This window comes from Patagioenas fasciata, chromosome 3 (assembly GCF_037038585.1).
Source record: "Patagioenas fasciata isolate bPatFas1 chromosome 3, bPatFas1.hap1, whole genome shotgun sequence".
In the NCBI taxonomy this organism is placed as follows: Eukaryota; Metazoa; Chordata; class Aves; order Columbiformes; family Columbidae; genus Patagioenas; species Patagioenas fasciata.
Window position 1 is genome coordinate 77430562 of NC_092522.1, and position 19254 is coordinate 77449815.

Genomic DNA, 19254 nt, shown 5'->3' on the forward strand with positions numbered 1-19254 from the left:
CCGCCCAGCCCTCCATTGCTGGAGGCTATGCTGGGTACCACACGGGCAGTGATCTTAGAATCGTTTCGGTTGGAAGAGGCCCTCAGGATCATTGAGTCCAACCATAACCTAACCTAAGTCTAGCACTAAACCATGTCCGTAAGAACCTTGTCTAAATACCTTTTAAACACCTCCAGGGTTGGTGACTCCATTTCCCTGGGCAGCCTGTTCCAATGCTCGACAACCCTTTCCGTGCAGAAATTTTTCCTCATATCCAATCTGAACCTCCCCTGGTGCAACTTGAGGCCATTTCCTCTTGTCCTATCGCTTGCTACTTGGGAGAAGATGCCACTGCACTTCTCTGCTGCCGCTCTCCCAGCCCACGGTCCGAGTGCTCACTTTTGCCCTTGACAAAGGGATATTTTCCTACCGAGGTGCTAAAGTGGGCTGGAGGGCTGCAGCCCATTCACCACAACTGCCTGGGTCATTATCTCCAGCAGCGAGACAGCGTGGGCTGCTAGATGCAGCCGTGCTTGAAACTGCACAGCTGTTTTTCTTGGTGCACATGACTTAGAACCCTTCTTCGCTATTTAGGTAGTTTTAATATAGTTGAAAAAAATTAAACTAGAGCAGAGAGTATGGCTACATGAACAAGTTACAGCAAGGCAGTCTAGGGTGTGGATTTACTCTGCGTTAGTTGCTCTGTAGTAACTGCTTACCTGCAGAAAATGCGTAGCCCTTTGATACCTTGCTCCTTAATGAGAGCGAGATAAAATTGCCTAACTGACCATCATTAAAACTGGACAGATACTGTGTTAAATTCCAAGTGACTTGCATTGTTTCTGAGGATGATTTCATTAAAATGCTGGTACCTAACATATCGATATAATAATGACTTTATGATAATTTTTTTCTGACTGGCACCCATATGTTGAACTTGTAGAACAATTCAACCTTTTGGGGACAGAGTTCCTAAAGTGCGTGCCTAATTTAGTCATTGGTATGTAAGACCCACTTCAGTCTTACAAAAGAGTTCAGAATTAGTGGGGGTGTGCCAGTATACTTTTTAATCTTATTAGTATCAGATTTCAAGTTGTTGAATGAGTTGATAGCCTTTAGATTTTTAATAGTAGGGACATTACAGCCATTAAATCTGTAGTAAAGCTATTGTTGCCTCTGAAATAAACCTTCCCTAGACATTCGGCGTGGTCTTTAGTTTGTAGTGTGACTATTTTCAGAATGGATGTTGTAACTATAGAGAAGAATTTCAGGTGATGAACATAGCATATGCAAAGCATGGGACAGACTACCAGGGACTAGAAAGTGCTCTGATGGTATCTTGGAAAGCTAGACGTTTTCTCAAAGGTTTTTCATTGCACAGTAGATTTTTCAATAGTCATAATCTGTCTTGGAGGAACAGGAGTTGAGAGCCTGGCCTATTTATGCAGTTTAGAAAAAAAAAAAAAAGATTCCCACAGGGAGTTTATTTGCATTTGAAGCACTTGAGAATGTCCAAGGACTTACTGGCAACATCAGCTGTGAACTGTGAGGTAAATCATAAACCTCAAGCACTAAAAACATAGACATTTTTCCTAGCAAAAGGGGGCAAATTTGCTGTAGTAGAGGACAATCATATCTTTCTTTGAAAGTGTACTATGTGTTTCTAGTTGTTTAATTAAAAAAAAAAAAATAAAAATAGGACAGCTTGACCTGCCACACTTTAACAGGCTCGTGTTTTCGACATGAATCACAGAATGTTTCTCAGGAGTTGCTGGTATCTCAGAGCCACTGCATGTCTATGCAAGTTGTTTTTCATTTTAAAAAAGGGCATAATTGTTGAATGGAAAAATATTATAATTAGTTCTGAACTGTTTCAGATTTTGTTTTCGGCACGTAGAGCCTTCTTCACAACTTCTCTGTTTTCTTTCTTGATGCAGATCTTTCATTTGCTTCCAACTTCCTGCTCCTCTGCCCACATACCTGTATCTGTTGATCTGCATTTTGCCGCCTCTTTAACATTACTCATATAACCTTGACTCAGCTTTGACTTTCCTGGAATACACCTTTTCATCTTCACAGCCTTAATTATTGCTCCTCCCTTCAGCCTTCACAACTTGGAGCTCTGTGGCTGGTGCAGGTAGAACACTACGTTTCATAACGTGACCGACACAGAGGGGTGGTCCTTCTTTATTTTAGGTTCTAGTTAAAAGTACCATACTCATTCAAAAAGTTCATAGGCTCATTAATACCTGAGGGTCTCTAGATTCTGAAGTTGGTAACAGTCCCTACTGCGGTGGTTCTGCCTCAGAAAAGATGGCTTCCCAAAACAGCTTTTCTGTGATTCCTCATTCAATATTGTGTGTACCAAATCTTCTTTCCCTATGCCTTCTAGCTTTTAACTTCCATTAGTAGCTTTAAGCATGAATGATGTGATCACGGTCATGTATGTTTGAGCTATTGCAGTCTATAGCTCTGACACGTCTTAGTTTATATCTAATTCTTCTAAAGCATGTGGAAATTATTGGGAAAATCCCTTGCAAAACAAAAAAAGAGTTTTATCTATTTTGGGTTTGGCAGGTGCTATTTTTTTTCTTTAACAGGAGGCAACTTTCTGTCCTTATGCTTCAAAAGTAAAAAGAGAACCAACTTACAAAACAAAAAAACCCAAACAAAAAACAAAACAAGCAAACAAACCCAACCACAACAAAAAACCACCCCTTCCCAGAAATATTTCTGTTATTTATATTATTGGAAGTATATGTATTGCTGCTGACCATGGGGTTCTTGGAGTTGTCAAGCTGATCCCAGTTATTTTGCATGGCAAGTTTGTAAATGTGTTTGAAAATCTTCAGCCACAGACTTCAGTCCAGAATCGGCCTTGATTGGTGATTGATTGAAAAAATCTTTTAATAGCTGATGCTGAAAACTGGCTGTAGGCATTCCAAGTCAATAACTAATTAGCTCTTCCACAGAGTATTAGGTACAGTACAGCAGCTTCAATTCCGTGTGTAAGGGGGGGTCTTGATTCTTGCTATAGAACTGTTACAAAAACGTTGCAAGTAACTCCAGAGACATGAACACATAAATGAATAGTTGATAGAGTATTAGGTTAAATTTTTCTAAGATGACTTAATCATTTGTTGGTTTTGAGCTGCATATGTCATTTGGAAAGAACCTAATCTTCAAAAGCGGTTAACGATCAGACTCCCACACCTTGTCTCAAGTTGGCTACCTAAATATTTAAGCACCACCAGTTTGTATCCTGCCAAGAACTGCTTTTTGGTTCGCGTTAATGAGGACAAGTAATACTAATACCTAATGAATTTGTTCATGAAAGCATCTGTTAACATAATTGTCTTTTGATGCATTTTTATTAGGTAGGAAAATAAAAGTGAAAATATAAGCACTATACTACAGAAACAAACTTTTAGAATCTGAAATACCACCTTGTAGTAGCACATTACACTAAATATTGTAAAATAAATGTATTTAGTGCACTTATTTTCCCCCAAAAAAAATCTTCATACACTTCCGAAGAAAGGAAATGAAGAAATTACTTGCTTTTTGTGTAAGTTATTCAGAGCTGGTTGCCTTCATTGCTTTTTCGAACATATTTTTTTTGTCTGCTTATATTCACAAATCACGACAGTTTTAGGGCAGAAGGTTAACATTTTACTATCTAGTGTGCAGCTTTTAATAAACTGTAGTAATTTCTATGAATACTTCAAGTCACTGTATCAATTATGTATCAAATATACAAGCACTCTGTTTTAGCTGGGTTATTTTAAATTTGAGAACTGGAAAGCTGTCATAAATATTATGGAATCCTTAGTGGAATAATTGTGAATTTGACAAAATGTAGTTGCTTCAGTCCTGTGTTGACTTTGTAAACATTGTAAGAAATCGAGGCAGATGGATAAACTCGTTTATCAGAGAGATTTCTCCACTTCTCTTCTACAGCTTGGTTATCATATGCATAGTCACTGAACTGAGGAACCTCTTCATCCGAGACTTGCAGGTCAGAGTATGGGCATGTTTTCTTGACGGAGACAACTTTATGATGGGTGCAAGTGACAGTATGAACTTGAAACTCCTTATCTGCCCTACCTGCCTGTGGGCACACTTTTACCAGCAGTATCCTCGGTAAATAAAAGATACCGTTCATTATTCCTTCATGAAAAGGAGCGAGGTGCTTAGTGCTTCCTGCAGAATACCTGCACGATCAGAGTGTGTTTTAGAAGGGGGGTGGTTAGCAGGTCAGGAGAGGTTCTCCTCCCGCTCTACTCTGCCCTGGTAAGACCACACCTGGAATATTGTGTCCAGTTCTGGGCCCCTCAGTTCCAGAAGGACAGGGAACTGCTGGAGAGAGTCCAGCACAGGGCAACAAAGATGATTAAGGGACTGGAGCATCTCCCGTATGAGGAAAGGCTGAGGGAACTGGGTCTCTTTAGCTTGGAGAAGAGAAGACTGAGGGGTAACCTCATTAATGTTTATAAATATGTAAAGGGTGAGTGTCACGAGCGTGGAGCCAGGCTCTTCTCAGTGACAACCAACAGTAGGACAAGGGGCAGTGGGTACAAACTGGAACACAAGAGGTTCCACTTAAATATGACAAGAAACGTCTTCACAGTGAGGGTGACAGCGCTCGAACAGGCTGCCCAGGGAGGTTGTGGAGTCTCCTTCTCTGGAGACATTCAAAACCCACCTGGACGTATTAACCTGGTCTAGGTGTTCCTGCTCTGGCAGGGGGATTGGACTAGATGATCTTTCGAGGTCACTTCCAATCCCTGACATTCTGCGATTCTGTGTGTGGTTACCTGTGCATTGGCGGAGGTGCTGACAGCTCACACTTTCACTTCGCCAAATAGTTTGATCATCTAACTCCACAAATTTCTAAGGCTACTTCAAGTGTGTTACTCTGCACATGAAAATGCCTGTAGAACTGAGACTGTTTAATGGATAAATATATATATATAAACCATTTTTAAGTGGAATCTCACACCTTGTTTATGCTGTTGAGAAGTACTAAACTTGCTGCATTTGGTTTTTCAAGCAAATGTATGAGGCATTGAGGCATTTCTCACTAGAACCAAAGTGCTGTGTGAGCTGTTTGTGGCCGAGGTTTGTAGGTTCACAAACAGGGTGCCATGAACTCTTGTGAAATTTTCACCCTCAAATGCTATCTTATTGCTAATAAGAGATTCATAGATGGAAAGGAGAGACTGAGAGAATTGGGTCTGTTCAGCCTGGAGAAGACTGAGAGAGGGGATCTTATCAATGCTTACAAATATCTCAAGGGTGGGTGTCAAGAGGATGGGACCAGACTCTTTTCAGTGTTGCCCAATGGCAGGATGACGGGCAATGGGCACAGACTGAAACACAGGAGGTTCCATCTCAACATGAGGAGAAACTTATTTACTTGGAGGATGCCAGAGCACTGGAACAGGCTACCCAGAGAGGTTGTGGAGTCTCCTTCTCTGGAGACATTCAAAACCTGCCTGGACACATTCCTGTGCAGTCTACTCTAGGTGAACCTGCTTTAGCAGATGGGTTGGACTAGATGATCTCCAGAGGTTACTTCCAACCCCATCCATTCTGATAATCTGTGAAAGGAAGAGCAGTATTCACAGCACTTAAGTGATAGTGCTGTGGACTTAAGAGTCTCTCTTAGTTGTGTCCAGCATACTTTGCCTTGGTATCTGCAGAATCTTTATATTGAAATTTTAGAGGTGCTGGTTTGAAATGAGCAGCTGCGAAGTATTCTGCAGAAAGAAAGACTCTTCTGGCTAAGGAGTTACGTTTTTCTGAGCAAAACCTGGAAACCATAGAAGGAGTTCTAAGTAGGGAAAAACACTTTTCATGCCCATGACAGCAGAGTACATAACAGTATTTACAACCTTTGCTTCCAGCTCTTCTTGGGCTGTGACTGTTGATGTTAAAACACAAATTACAAATGCCATTCTACAAAGTGGAACTGTTTAATGTTTAAAAAAAATTGAAACCCAATATTTGTCAGGCTGTGTTAATACTATGGTATTTGAGAAACTAGAGTATTTCTCTTTCCCAGGACAAGAAAACTGAACTATCTTGGACTATACATACAGCAGCTAAGTAACTGGGATAAATGTTTGAGGCTCTTAAGAGATAATTTGTGGTCTCTGTAACTTTTTAATTGGCTTGTTAAATCTTAACTTTAAATTCTTTTTCTTTTCTTGAACCAAGTTCAAGAGCCAACTTTTTCCCTGCTTCTCATATACCTTTCCCAGCCTCTCCCAGCATTGCCTGTGCCTGCAGGTACTTCCCTTGGTCTCTGTCCCTTGCTCCTGCCATCTCTGTTGTTTTATGGGTCAGTCTTTGGCTGAAAGAACCTCTCCAGTTTCTGTTCTCCAAGTTCTCTCCCTCCTTGACACCAACCCCCTGAGCTCTGCCTCTGCAGTTGCTGTTTGTTCCCTGCCCGATGTGCAGATTGTGTTTGCTCCTGTGCCCTTTTAATCTCCTGGCCTCTGATTACAGCTTTCTAAAAAGACAGCCATTTTGTTCAGTACTTTACCCATTTTGCCCTTTGTGTACAAGAAGCGTTGCGTAAATAAACAATAAAATACTTGAACTGGGTTGTTGCAGGGGCAGTGTTCACCGGTGTTTGGAATAGCAGTATTCTGGATCAATAACATTCAGTTGTTTATGGTTGTTGATGAAAATTCGTTCTGGATTCAAGTGGTTTATTCTTGCTCCTGCCTGACCTGTTAGAAAACTATTTTGAATTGGTGGAAAATCTGCTTAAGCACATATGACCTTTAATTTATCTGAAGAATTCTTGTGACAGGAAGGTTTCAAATTGAGTAGGGATGCTGATAATTCTGAATTGGTGTTGGTATAAGCATTAGGTCTTCAGTTTTTCAGTCAGATCTAGACTGTATAGAACTTTATTGTTAGACTGGGTTTATGCTGCAGTGAAGATTGGAGTTTGTTCTGCAGAAGGAATACCATAAGATTTTGAATGCCAGCTGACCATTAGGCTCCTTTCTATAGCATTTACTGATGAAGTGAGCAGAAAGGGAATGCAGTATTCTTCTAAATTTTGAGGAGGGTGCATACATTAAATATATTTGGTCTTGAGAAACGTTATAAAGTCTCATCACTAACATAAACACACGCAGATTTGCTACCTGATATCTTTTAACCTCATTTGTATGTGGGAGTAACTAAAACTGGCAGGTAATGAATAAGTCTTTCAGGCTTCAAAAAACAAGTAGAAGTATTGTAACTTATGAATCTATCTCTAAACATATCCTTTGTGACCTCTGCCTAACCTTTTCTTCTACATGCAGATAACCTATGAAGACTTAAGAGAATCATCATATTGTATTGGTCTTTTACCAACTTTGTGATATTGAAGTCAAGTACTAAGTGCTGGTATTGCAGTGTATCCAAAAATGTTTTACTGTGTCTCCTGCTATGTTAACCACCTCCTAAAATCTCATTAGTGCCTTTGGATCCGAAAGAACCAGTGGAGCCCCAGCAGAGGCTGGGCAGACCAGCCAGCTGAGAGCCCTGCTTGAAGGGGCACTGTGGGCTGCGTGATGCAGGACAGCACTTGAGATGATCAATTAGGGGCTTAGAGCACCTTTCTTATGAGGAGAGGCTGAGAGAGCTGAATCTGTTCAACCTAGAGAAGGCTGAGAGGGGATCTCATCGATGTTTATAAATATCTCAAGGGTGGATGTCAAGAGGATGGGACCAGACTCCTTTCAGTGGTGCCCAGCAAAAGGATGATGGGCATCGAGCACAGTCTGCAGCACAGGAGGTTCCATCTGAATATGAGGAGAAACTTCTTTACTTGGAGGGTGCCAGAGCACTGGAACAGGCTGCCCAGAGAGGTTGTGGAGTCTCCTTCTCTGGAGACATTCAGAGCCCACCTGGACGCATTCCTGTGCAATCTGCTCTCAGTGAAAATACTTTAGCAGATGGGTTGGACAAGATGATCTTCCAGAAGTTCCTTTCAACCCCCTCCATTCTGTGACTCTCTGATGTGGAGATTCTCTTCTCCTGTGAACTCTGGTTGAAGTTATGAAACAATTGCACTTCTGAATAACAGTGGGAAACAAACTGAGGATTTGTTACCACAAAGGCAGACTTATTTACTGGTCACTTTTAAAACTCTGTAGTTGCTTGTTCAGATGGTGACACCTTGGGACCACACCCAAGGGAAAACAAGGAGCTTTATGCAGCTTTATGATACAAGGCTGGGTTTGAAATACAATTGTTGCTAAAGAACCTGGCCATTGATGCTCAGCTCCTTAAAAATCAGAGCCTGAATGGGCTTGAAGATCCTCAAAAGTCAGGAAACTGTAGAGTGAGGGAAGAGCTTCAACATGAACTGACTGAGAGATGGAGAGGTTCTATCTGGGGCCTGGGACTAACAGAGTGATGGTGATCAACTAAGAAACGAGTTTGTATTAGAATGGATTTTAAAGGTTATGTTTTGCTTAATGTTGTTTGTAATTAATGTGTCAGCTGACGTACTTTGTGCCTCTGCTCACTTTGTGGTCCATAGTTGCTTTTTTCCACTGCAAACCATGTAAGGTTGTGCTATCTCAGCTGGTACATTACTAAGTCATCTAGAACGTGGTAACTGGATGGTGGGTCTGAGACCTTAGGGTCTACTAGACTGCTAAATCCCAATTAGTATTGCTGTAGGTGACAAGGCTGGTGATAGAGTGTTAAAATTTCTTCCTGAAACCTGAACACTCATCTGCTGGATAAACCATAGTGAGAAGGTGGCATGTAACTTATTCCTGTAAACACTGGAAACCAAGAGCTTGTTTCAATAAAACAGTCTTAGAAGGAGTATGAAAATATTTGGGTTATGATATAAATTATTTCCACACGAGAGAGAAATTGATGCTGTAGTATAACAGACATTTAAGTTGATCATATAAGGATTAGATTTTTTTAGTCTTCAGACTCAGCATTGAAGAAGCAGGGAGGAAAGATGGGTCCTCATCTTTCTTTCCCTTGAGATTCTAAGTATAGTAAAAGAGCATAAATGATAAGTGGATAAATATTGTAGCTTAATGCTGCAAAAGAATTACTTAATAAACTGACAAGAGCTAACTAAACAATATGAAATATTATTAGACATAAAACTATAAGGTCTTGTAAAATTTAGTGTATTTATTGCTTTTCTAAATCTTACCAAAAGTTTATGCTGTAAAATAATAATGAAATATATTCCATAGTTTTGACTCCCTTAAGCTGTATTCGTGTGTCTGTGTGCAGACAAAAAGGGACTCTTAAGACCCAATTAATATGGAAATAACCTCTTCAGATAACCATGCTACCTTTTTCTTATTCTTTCCCTCCTTTGAAATTTCCATTAAAGGACTTTTCTGTTTCAACCTAATACATTCAAACTAAGCTATCCAAACAGAAGCTGATTTGTCATGAAAATGGGTTACATTTGTATCTATTCTTTTGGTACTATATTATTTATTGCAGTCAGAAAAGCTTTGTTAATTCTTTGAGTCTACCAGACTCTCAGGGGAATGGAGGTACTGGAGTTTTACTGCCAAAGATGCTTTGTGAAAGGCAATTAACAAAATGTTTTATGACAGTGTCAGCACTCTCACTTTCAGTCATATGTCCTTTGATTGGGTAGAGGCTTAATCCTCCTGTCTTAATAACCCTACTAAACTGGGTGTAGTCAGAACCAGTCGAATAAAACAAATACCAGGATTTGGCAATGGTGGAATTTAGTGCTGCAGCTGAAAGAATTAGAGCTAGAACATTGATGGTATCTCATTTTCACACTGCTGTAATAGAAACAAACTCATGCAAATAGATGAAGAGTTCTAACAGCAGGAACAGGTGAGAATCTCATGATCTTATTTCCCCCTCCTCTCAAATTCCAGTCCCAAGGTTCGTACAGCTGTAGGCTTTCTCAGGTTAGAGTTCTGTCAGATTTGCTGTCTCTTCACTTTTTCCTTTAAATAGGTGAAGAAAGTGGTAGTGTTTGTAATCTTTCACACATGCAGATATCTTCTCAGTTTGTTTGCCTTTGGGTTGTTATTCAGAGTAAAGATCATGCGTGAAGAATATCTAATAGGGACTTGACAGCAGAGATGCACAGACTGGGCTCGGATGCAGTATTTTGGGGCATTTGGGATGTCTCTTGAAGCCCCAACAGAGAGAAGACTTTGTGCTTCTATGGAGTGAAATTTATTTCTCCATTTCCTATTCGTAATATCTTAAAAAGCAGAACATTCTTCCATATTATTTCTGAGGTGAGTCATCTGTTCCCATGCACAATGGGCCTGCACATCTGCACTGTCAGAAATGGGGCAGCAGAGGTTGAGTTTGTCTTGTCCCGTGCCCCCCTTGGTGCTCTCAGAGAGCCCAGACAAAGCCTGAAGAGAAGGCCCTAGATGATTGCTGAGGGCCTTCATGGGAACTTTGCTGGAGTGTGTACTGCAATGTGTTGAAAATCCCAGGGACAATATGAATTCAGTGTATTATTTAAACATTCACTTTGTGACATTTTAATTTTCATAGATAATTTATGATCATATTTTTCTTTTTGTTTCCATCTTCCCCCTTCTTTGTCCTTCTCAAGGTTACATGTCACATTATAAGTACAAATATGCCATTGCAGCACTAGCACGAGCAGAATGCTTTGGATAATGTTGCATAGCAACATAAAATTTAATTGATGTCTAATATTTTGGCATTCTTCTAATGTGAGGATTTCTCGTTCTTTTCTTTGTCACTTGTACTTCATTGTCATTGATTGGAGTGGAACCACAGGCAAACTAGTACACTGTGGAGATTGTCATAATAGAAGCAATGCCCGGCATCCAAATTTGTCTGGAATTTTCATTTTTGTCTTGCGGTAATTTAATGCTCTGTCAGCCATAAGAAACCTGAAAGAATGGTGTATGGAAGGAAGATTGTTTCACTTCTGAACTTTTATGTAGCTCAGAGTTATATTCTCCTCTTGTGATTGCTCGTATTTCATATTCCCCTTGTGTCTGCAGTCCATTTTCCAGTGACATAACTGTAACTATATTATCCATAGATTAACCAAGGAATAGAGTCTGTTGAATAGTCTTTTCCTGTTTCAACAATCATCAAACACCTTGAGTTTATAAATTAAATATCTTTTCTAGCAATTGCCTAAGAAACCATTGTTTCAAATTGTTTTTGAAGCGGAGTCTTCTTACAAGGAACATGTATATTTTGGCTAATTCAGGAGAGTGCTTGGAGTGAATTTAAAGAATTAATGTCAGTTGCGGTATATGCCTCTCAAGAGAACATCCAGCCAGTGAAAAATGAAGCAAAACAGATATGAATGCTTCACCTGACTACTGATTTCATTATCATAAGGGTGGTTATGTATGAGAGTAAGGGAAGGCATGGTAAAGTAAGTTTGTACTGAGTGTGTTCTAGAGTCTGGACTTCTAGGCTGGCTCTGTCTTCTTAAATATATGTTTCCAGTGTTAAAATATAGCAGCTACGTAACTGTTCAGCCCAAGGTGCAATATCAGTACAGCAGGGTGATGGAGAGAGCTCTGCCTGTGTCAGCTTTTCTGCCACTGCATTCGTCCACATGCAGCGTTTTCAACGTGGACTTTAACTGCCTAGTGGGAGGTTGTAGAGAAGATAAAGGAAGAGGCACAGAAACACATTTCCCCAAGCGGCATTTCGATTATGTGAAGGAAAACAATTTTTCGTCATGAGATAGGTCAGACAGGGTAAGGGGTTGCCCACTAGCAAGGCTCAGGAACTTCCATCCTTGGAGAATTGCAACTACCTTGGGTATGATGCTCAGGGACCTGATGAAGCTTCAGTCAGTTCTATCTTGGAAGTTGGCACCGGTTTGAGCGGGGTGACCTCCCTGTTTGCAGCACCAGAGGTCCTGTCCAGCCCAACGCATTGTATGGTTTTGACTGATTCTCCAAGAGTGTCCAGGGTCATGGACTGGTTTGAATCAGTCTGTAATGAAGCCAGCGTGATCACATCTTTGCTGTTGTTGTAGGCTTAATCTTAAGTTTATTTCAGGGACTTTTTTTTTTTTTTAATATGTGGTGATCTATGATTGCACTGTAGGCATAGTTTTAGTATTTCTGCTTGCTTTTGCTCTCTGTGCATAGAGGAGTTTTATAAGAATATATAAACATGAAAAGATTTCTTTGATAGCCAGCTCTGATAAGAAAAAGCTACGTTTCCCCTCTCAACACATAACAGACACAGGCAAGGAATCTGTTTAACCGAAATATTTATCTAAGGCATTCCAAATAAATATTTCAGATATTTTCTGTGCAGTGTTTTCCTGCTTCTAGCTACTTACCATTGGTTCCAGAGCTTGAGGTGCACTCTGCACTTCTGGTTGCTATTAGAATTGCTGATGTCTAGAATTAGTGATTATTTTGACCATATCAGTTCAACAGTTAATGCAAGTCCCTAAGATAATCTGACACCAAGGTTTATGATGGAATATCCCATTTCCATCTCTCAGAATTATACAAAAGATTTTTTCCTCTCAAACAACGGCACCCACTACCAATGTCTTTATCAGTTCTGTATATGTTTCATTTTAAAATTATTTTTATAAGAAAGAAGAGTGGAGAGAAAAAGAACTGTTACCGTGTATGTATTATTCTCATATTAATGTTTATATGCATTAAATATAGTTTCCTATGTGCTATGAATACATTTTAAAGTGTTTTTGTTGTTGATGATGTTCCTCTGATGATAGCTAATCAAGTACTTTTTTGAATTCAAAGATAATCTAGTGACAGCTGTAAAATTTTATGTCTGCTTTTGTTTGTAATTTCATTTTTTATTGCAAAATCTTGTGGACTGATTGATTCTAGTTGTTTTGGATTTTGTTTTTTTAATTTAACTGTAAAAGCCTTTAGTGGTATTCTCTGATTGCTGTGTTGCCATACATTTACTTAATGTGTCTGCTTCTTTTTTTTTTCCTCCTTTCTAGATTCAAACAAGTTTTTATTTCATTTGAATTATGTACTATTTCAAAGCATTTTACATTCCTTGTGATTTTACTGCCTTTTCAGATGTGCCATAGTAATCAGTTTTATTTTTGGATTTGATAATATCTGTAGAAACATTATTGATTTGAATCAAATGATAAATGTATTGATGAGATTTGTTAATGATATCACTTTGCAAGGTCAATAATTTTAACAGAGCAGAGAAAGAGTAGAAGAAAATGGTATGGATTTACAAATCTAGGCAAACAATAACATTAAATAGGTGGTGGTTTTTTTGTAAAGGTAAGGCTAACAGCTGAAACAAACCAAGCTGAAAGTGAGGCTGTGTAGACAGAGCAGTGACTCTAATATGAGTTCACAGTATGTAATGCTTGTAAAAAGAAGCAGAAGTGAAGATACATTAGTCTATATGATATACTTTTGTCTGGTGCTTCAATATCAGGAAAATGTTCACCAAATGGTTTTCTAAAAAAGGAGAAGGAAATGATGATAAAAAAAAATTCTGTATGGTTTTCAGTATGTGGAAGTAATGAGAATGGAAGTGATAATGATTTGGAGGTTTGCAGTCCATGATAAAATCTTTTTGGAACCATTTCTTTTTAAAATCCTGCATTAAATAGATCGATCGTTATCAAAAGCGTTAGGGCCGGTATGCCAGTGTATTGATCTGAACACATTGTCTGCGTTTGAACAGCATTGACCCAAGGCAGGGAAGTGCCCACATTACCTTCTGGACGAGAAGAGCAAAAGCTTTGTTTCCAAATTTCTGTGAACAATCTGCAGCTTCTTCCTAATCTTCCAGAAGAAGACTCAGTGCCCGCGGAGTAGAGCACTCTCATCTTGTTTAAGAGCCACGTCATTGGTAGAGCAGTGTGCCAAAAGCTAAGACAACATCACCACTGCTCTGGTTCTTGTATATTGCAAGCACGTCTATGTATCAACACTGTGCTGTTTACAATTGCTTTTTTAAATAATGGAGACTTGAAAGGATCTCATCACAAGCCAGTTTCTTTAATTGTGGGGAGAGCTTTTATCTAAAAGACTTGCAATATATTTCACAATGGAAACCTCTTAATTTCAGATTATTCTTTGTTCAGTGATACATTCCAAAAGGGAAACACATTTGTTGGGATATAAACAATAAAGAATGGTGTATGGAAAGTGGTATGTCCCTATGGACATTTTCTCATAAGAATATAATTCTCCACCAAATCTCTGAAGAATTGTGTCACTGCTGTACTTGAGGAGATAACAACAATAACCATTAAAACTGAAGTATTGCCATCTATTGTTAGGCTGTTGTTCCTGTTTTGACCTGTTATGCTCTTTCAAAAGCATAAATCGTTTCTTTTCCTTCAGCCTTTATTCTAATCTACTGTCTAAATATTTAAATAGGAATAAATTGATTAAGGTAGCATGGATATCCATATGAGTCCCATCCGTGATACTTCTATTATTTATTAAAACATACTTGTTAGCCAAACATTTTCATTTCTCTCCCACCATGATCTGTTAATTGCTTTATTCCCACTCTCCCACTGATGTAGAAAAGTAAATATATTATCCATGCTTATTACTTGGAAAGAGAACCTGTTCAGTCATTGCCATCTGCATCTCCTTTTGCAGATAGTTCAGGTTTTTGCTTCAGCTGTTTGTTGCTATTGACCTTCTTCTTTTTCGCAAATATTCTTTAGACAGTCAAACCTCAACTGCATTTCTCAGCAGGGATTTCTCTGTTCATTTTTATAGCTGATCTTAAATGTGAGACTCCTAACTCTTTCTGTTTCTGTTGTTTCTATAGCAACTGGATAGGTGGAGATGCAGCAGCATCGCTTTGCTTCCCAGCTGGTGTTTTGTGTTCTCAGCAAGGGGAGGTTCAAGGAAAATAGGGAGGTTATTAATCGGGATGTAACTGGCTCAGAAGTGTAGTCCTTGTTGAGTTACCTCACCTTTATTGAGTAGTTAGTTAAATATTTTAAGCAGGGCTTCTCAAACTTTCTTGACTAAAATTCTGTCCTCTCAGAAAGAGACATGATTTACTTGAAGTGTGTGTCATGTTTTGGTCTCTTAGCTGCTTGGGCCTTCATGTTTTCTTCCACCTAAAACTCCATTTTATTCATCACATGCACAGCAGCAAGATTTGTTTCAGGAACCAGACTGGTGCTTGTAACTTGCATCTAACCTGAACATACATGAAGCACGAGGCTTTTCAGTTTCTCTCATTCCCACGTTTTAATCTGATTTTTGCAGCTGTCCAGAAACTATACTATACTAGAATGCAATTCTAGAGTAGACTATTAAGTGACTATCTCAGAGTAAAATGTTTTGATACTTAAAATCCTATGTATCTAGAGATTAGACCAACATGTTCTCCCTTCTCCAAAAAGCAGTTGTTTGCATTCCCTTTAGCAGTCCTCTGACTTACCTCATGTTGGAAATGTTCATTACCTACTTTCCTGAGTATCTCTGATACCAAATTAATCCCTCTGAAATAACCCAAAGTCTTTCCTCCATACGTGAGCACCCGAAGTTCTACTCTGCCTTGGCACCGCTCGTATGGCCAAGACCCTGAGGAACCACCCCTGCTGACACAACCACAAAACACATTACCTATGTTTTAAGCTCCTGTGAAGCTTTTAATTTTTATTAAATAAAAATGTATGGGCAGCAGAGCTGGATATCATTTGTCAGAAAGATGGATCCTCTCCAGTTAGTGTTACTCTTCGACTGGTTCAGCATGCATACAGTAGAAAATGCTTCCTAACCAGAACAGAACCAGCAAGCGGAACTGGGAAAGTTCTCGTCTTTTTAGTAGCTGATAACCAAGCAGTAATTTGCTTGTGTGGGAAATAAGAAGCAAGTTCAGGTGTGTTCTCCTTCTGACGTAAGGAGCACGTTTGAATGAAGATTTCCTACCTCTCGGGAAGCTGCCACCGTCAAGCTGTCACTGAGACAGTGGTCTGCAGGTTGGTGGGGATCCCACAGGTGTCAGATTGCCATCCACAAAATACCTGTTGTCTCCACATTAGTGGTGGTGCCTCAGGAGAGGCACTTGGTCTTCTGAAATAAGACTAAGCTTTCAATTGTTTCACACTTTACTCTTTTTTGTTTTCACTCTCTCTTCCTGCCATGACTCTGTCAGATAGAGAGATTCACAAGAGCTAATGGATGTGTCATCTAGTAAGTTTATAAATTAGCATGTTTCTCTACTGGTTGCCTGTGCAGGGTTCTGATCCTCCGTGGATTAAATACTAGTACAGATTTAAGTTTTGTATGGAACAACATCTCTTCAAAACTTTCTGGCTTAAAAATACATAAATGGACGAGTTCCTTGCTTCCACAGCTTTCAACCTAGGGTATCCCTTCTATGTATAGGGTCACTATGTTGCTTAGGGGTTTGGAGTGTCTTTCTGAGGCTGACAGAGCTGGGGCCGTTCAGCCTCAAGAAGAGGAGGCTCGGGTAGTGGGCATCTTACCAATGTGTGTACATACCTGGTAAGTGGGAATAACGGAAGCTGAGCCAGAGTTCTCAGTGCTATCCAGTGACAGGACGAGAGACAAGGGTCATAAATTAAATGGACAAAGAAACCTTTTTTTACTATGAGGGTGATCAAACACTGGGGTTTCACAGAGAGGCTGTGGAGTCTCCATCTCTGGAGATACTTAAAACCCAACTGCACTCAGGCCTGAGCAACCTGCTGTAGTTGACCCTGCTTTGAGCAGGGGATTTGGACTTGATCTCCAGAGGTCTTCTATGACCTGAACTATTCTGTGCATGGTGTGGCTTACGTCAGTGAATAATATAGTACTTTTTTTCCATGAAGAAATTGTTGCGTGAAGAATCTTGTAGTAGACATATAAAATATGAATCTTATAAGGTGTTTTGTTTTGAGAATCTTGTTGTATCTGCTTAGATTTTAAATTTTCTCTTAGAACATCTTCTGGTGTTACACACTTTATTTCTTACAACATAATTCCTCTAGGAATAAACAAACAAACCAAAACAAACAACAGAACAACAACAAAAAAAACCCAACTAGAAATCAGTGCAATAATTACATTTTATCAACTCTGTTCACTTAACAAATAAATGCATTTTATAGTGCCTAAAATCTAATCCTGAATGTAAAGGTCTATTGAAGTTGTTTTGATTAATACTCAATTCTCAATCGAGGTTGCTAGGCAGGAGTTCAGACAAGAATTCTGACAAGAAGACTGGAATTTTGCTGTCTCGGTTGGGACAATTTTAGCTATGTGATTTCTAATGGATAAAATATAATGTGAACTTGCATGCTTCCCTTGCTGCCTGGTTTCTGAATAGGCAGAATAGGATTGTTCTCTTTTTCCAGAATATTCAATTCAAGTAATACGTAAATGTGAAACCAGAGTTTGACCAGTTGCTTTGGAGTATAGATTTCATGATCATTAAATATTAGCTAAGAGCAAGCATGATCTTTATCTGTCCTAGTTTTGCTGGTGAGTGTTTACTCAAGATCAATTAAAATAGCTATTACGTTCTCCAGGAATGGAATGCGTATTCCCCTCTTTGAAGGGTTCCAAAAATACGTTGGGGAATGGGAAGTCGGAGATGGTGATGAGTAAAAGAGACAAGAGCACCTGGAGCAGGGTTGGAAAGAGGCTGTGACTGGAGCCAGGGAGGAGGCGATGGCTGGGATTGGGGGGGAAGTGGGAAGGGAGAACAGCTGCCTGGGGAGCAGGAGAAAGAATAGGTGAAGTAGTGCTGTTTGGTGTTTGTGGTGGTGGGGTTTTTTGGTGGTGTTTGTTTGTTTTCCCCAAAAAAAAGCTAAGGATTTGCAATTTTGAGCCAAATTTAGTAACCTTAATTTAGAGTGTCTTAATTCAAGGTAAACAGTGGCAAGCGTGAAGAACCGAGAAATTAAGTGGACTGTGGTGCTGGCTTTCTGGATGTCTCTTTCAGATTCTTGAGTAATTCCTGCTTGAGCAGACCTCTTCAGGCATTAGGGATTTTAAACATAATGAATGTTTGGATGAACCTTCCAAAAATTCTGCTTTGGAACTTTGTTATGCATCTCTTCATTCAAATCACTTAATGTTTTAAATCTTGTTTACTTTTTCACAGCTGTTAACACAATGGGGGAAAAGCTTCCAAGGAATGACTATTGATGTCTGAGGGAACCTAGATCCTAATTGCAGAACAATTGCTGTGATGTCATGTGCAGATTTTATATGGTGTTCACAAGCAGCTGGTTGCAAACAACTGCAGATTGTATAAAATGCCTATAAAGGTTTTGTTCTACTTGTAAAGCTGTTGTCTACACTGTCAAAAGCTTGTGGACGCAGCTGTCTGTGTATAGGCCTGTTTTAAGTGAAATCTCAGCATGAGATGTGCTTTGTGGAAAAAATTGCTTTTGCTGATGTGATTTTTTTCATTCATACACTAAAAACAAGCATAGCTTTAAAAATGTAATTATATATGATGGTAACAAAAGCAACTCTCATCTATGCATTTGCATACCAAGATTTGGCATCATTTTCAATAAGTTACCGAAAGTAGTTCTTGCCAGGTTATTGATGTGTGGCATAAATGGTGGCCTGGTGGAAGAAGTTTCTGTAGAAGAAAATCTCAGTAATGAACATGATCATTCTGATAAAAATGAAAATGCAGATTTGATTTAAAATTGCATTTCTTACTGTGAAATGTCAAAGTACTATTTTTTCTAACTGTGATGTTGGGAACTAGGAATAAAAACTAAATGTCAGCAAAACATAAAGGTATGGTAATTTTAGATTTCTAAGGGAATTCATAGAAATGTTTCAATTATAAAATAAATGTACAAATTTTTATTATTCATTAAGATAATCATCAAGGGCTGGTTGGCTAAATAATCTGCTTTTTTTTTTTTTCCAGAAACCAGCAAACATTCTGGTAATGGGTGAAGGTCCTGAGAGAGGAAGAGTCAAAATAGGTAAACATCATGAGAAATTTTCATTTCACAGCTAAGGAATTACTTCAAAAGCTGCATCTTCAGTGTAAGATAGAAACAAATCTTCATTGTTCTAGAAGTATATGAATGCACAACATTTAATTCAATTTTTAAATCTCATTCGCTGAGTTTACAAGTTTAAGAGATTTAAAGCATATTATTAGACATTTATAAATCTTGCCAAGGACATTTGGTGAGATAAAAGCATCTGCAGGAAACAAGAAAGTAATAAGCACATGGAACTATGGCTGTGGCCAAAGTTCTTCTGACTTTTACTATGATTAGTTAGTATAACATTG

The 19254-nt window shown here is 39.0% G+C and overlaps 1 protein-coding gene across 3 annotated transcripts in view; it reads left to right on the plus strand.

Annotated features, from left to right (window-relative positions):
- CDK19 (cyclin dependent kinase 19) overlaps positions 1-19254 on the plus strand; it is a 137745-nt gene that overhangs the window by 79434 nt on the left and 39057 nt on the right. For all 3 annotated transcript variants that reach the window (XM_065834115.2, XM_071806642.1, XM_071806641.1), the window contains one exon: positions 18880-18937. In XM_065834115.2, the coding sequence (XP_065690187.1) occupies positions 18880-18937 (58 nt within the window). The remainder of the gene's footprint in view (positions 1-18879; positions 18938-19254) is intronic.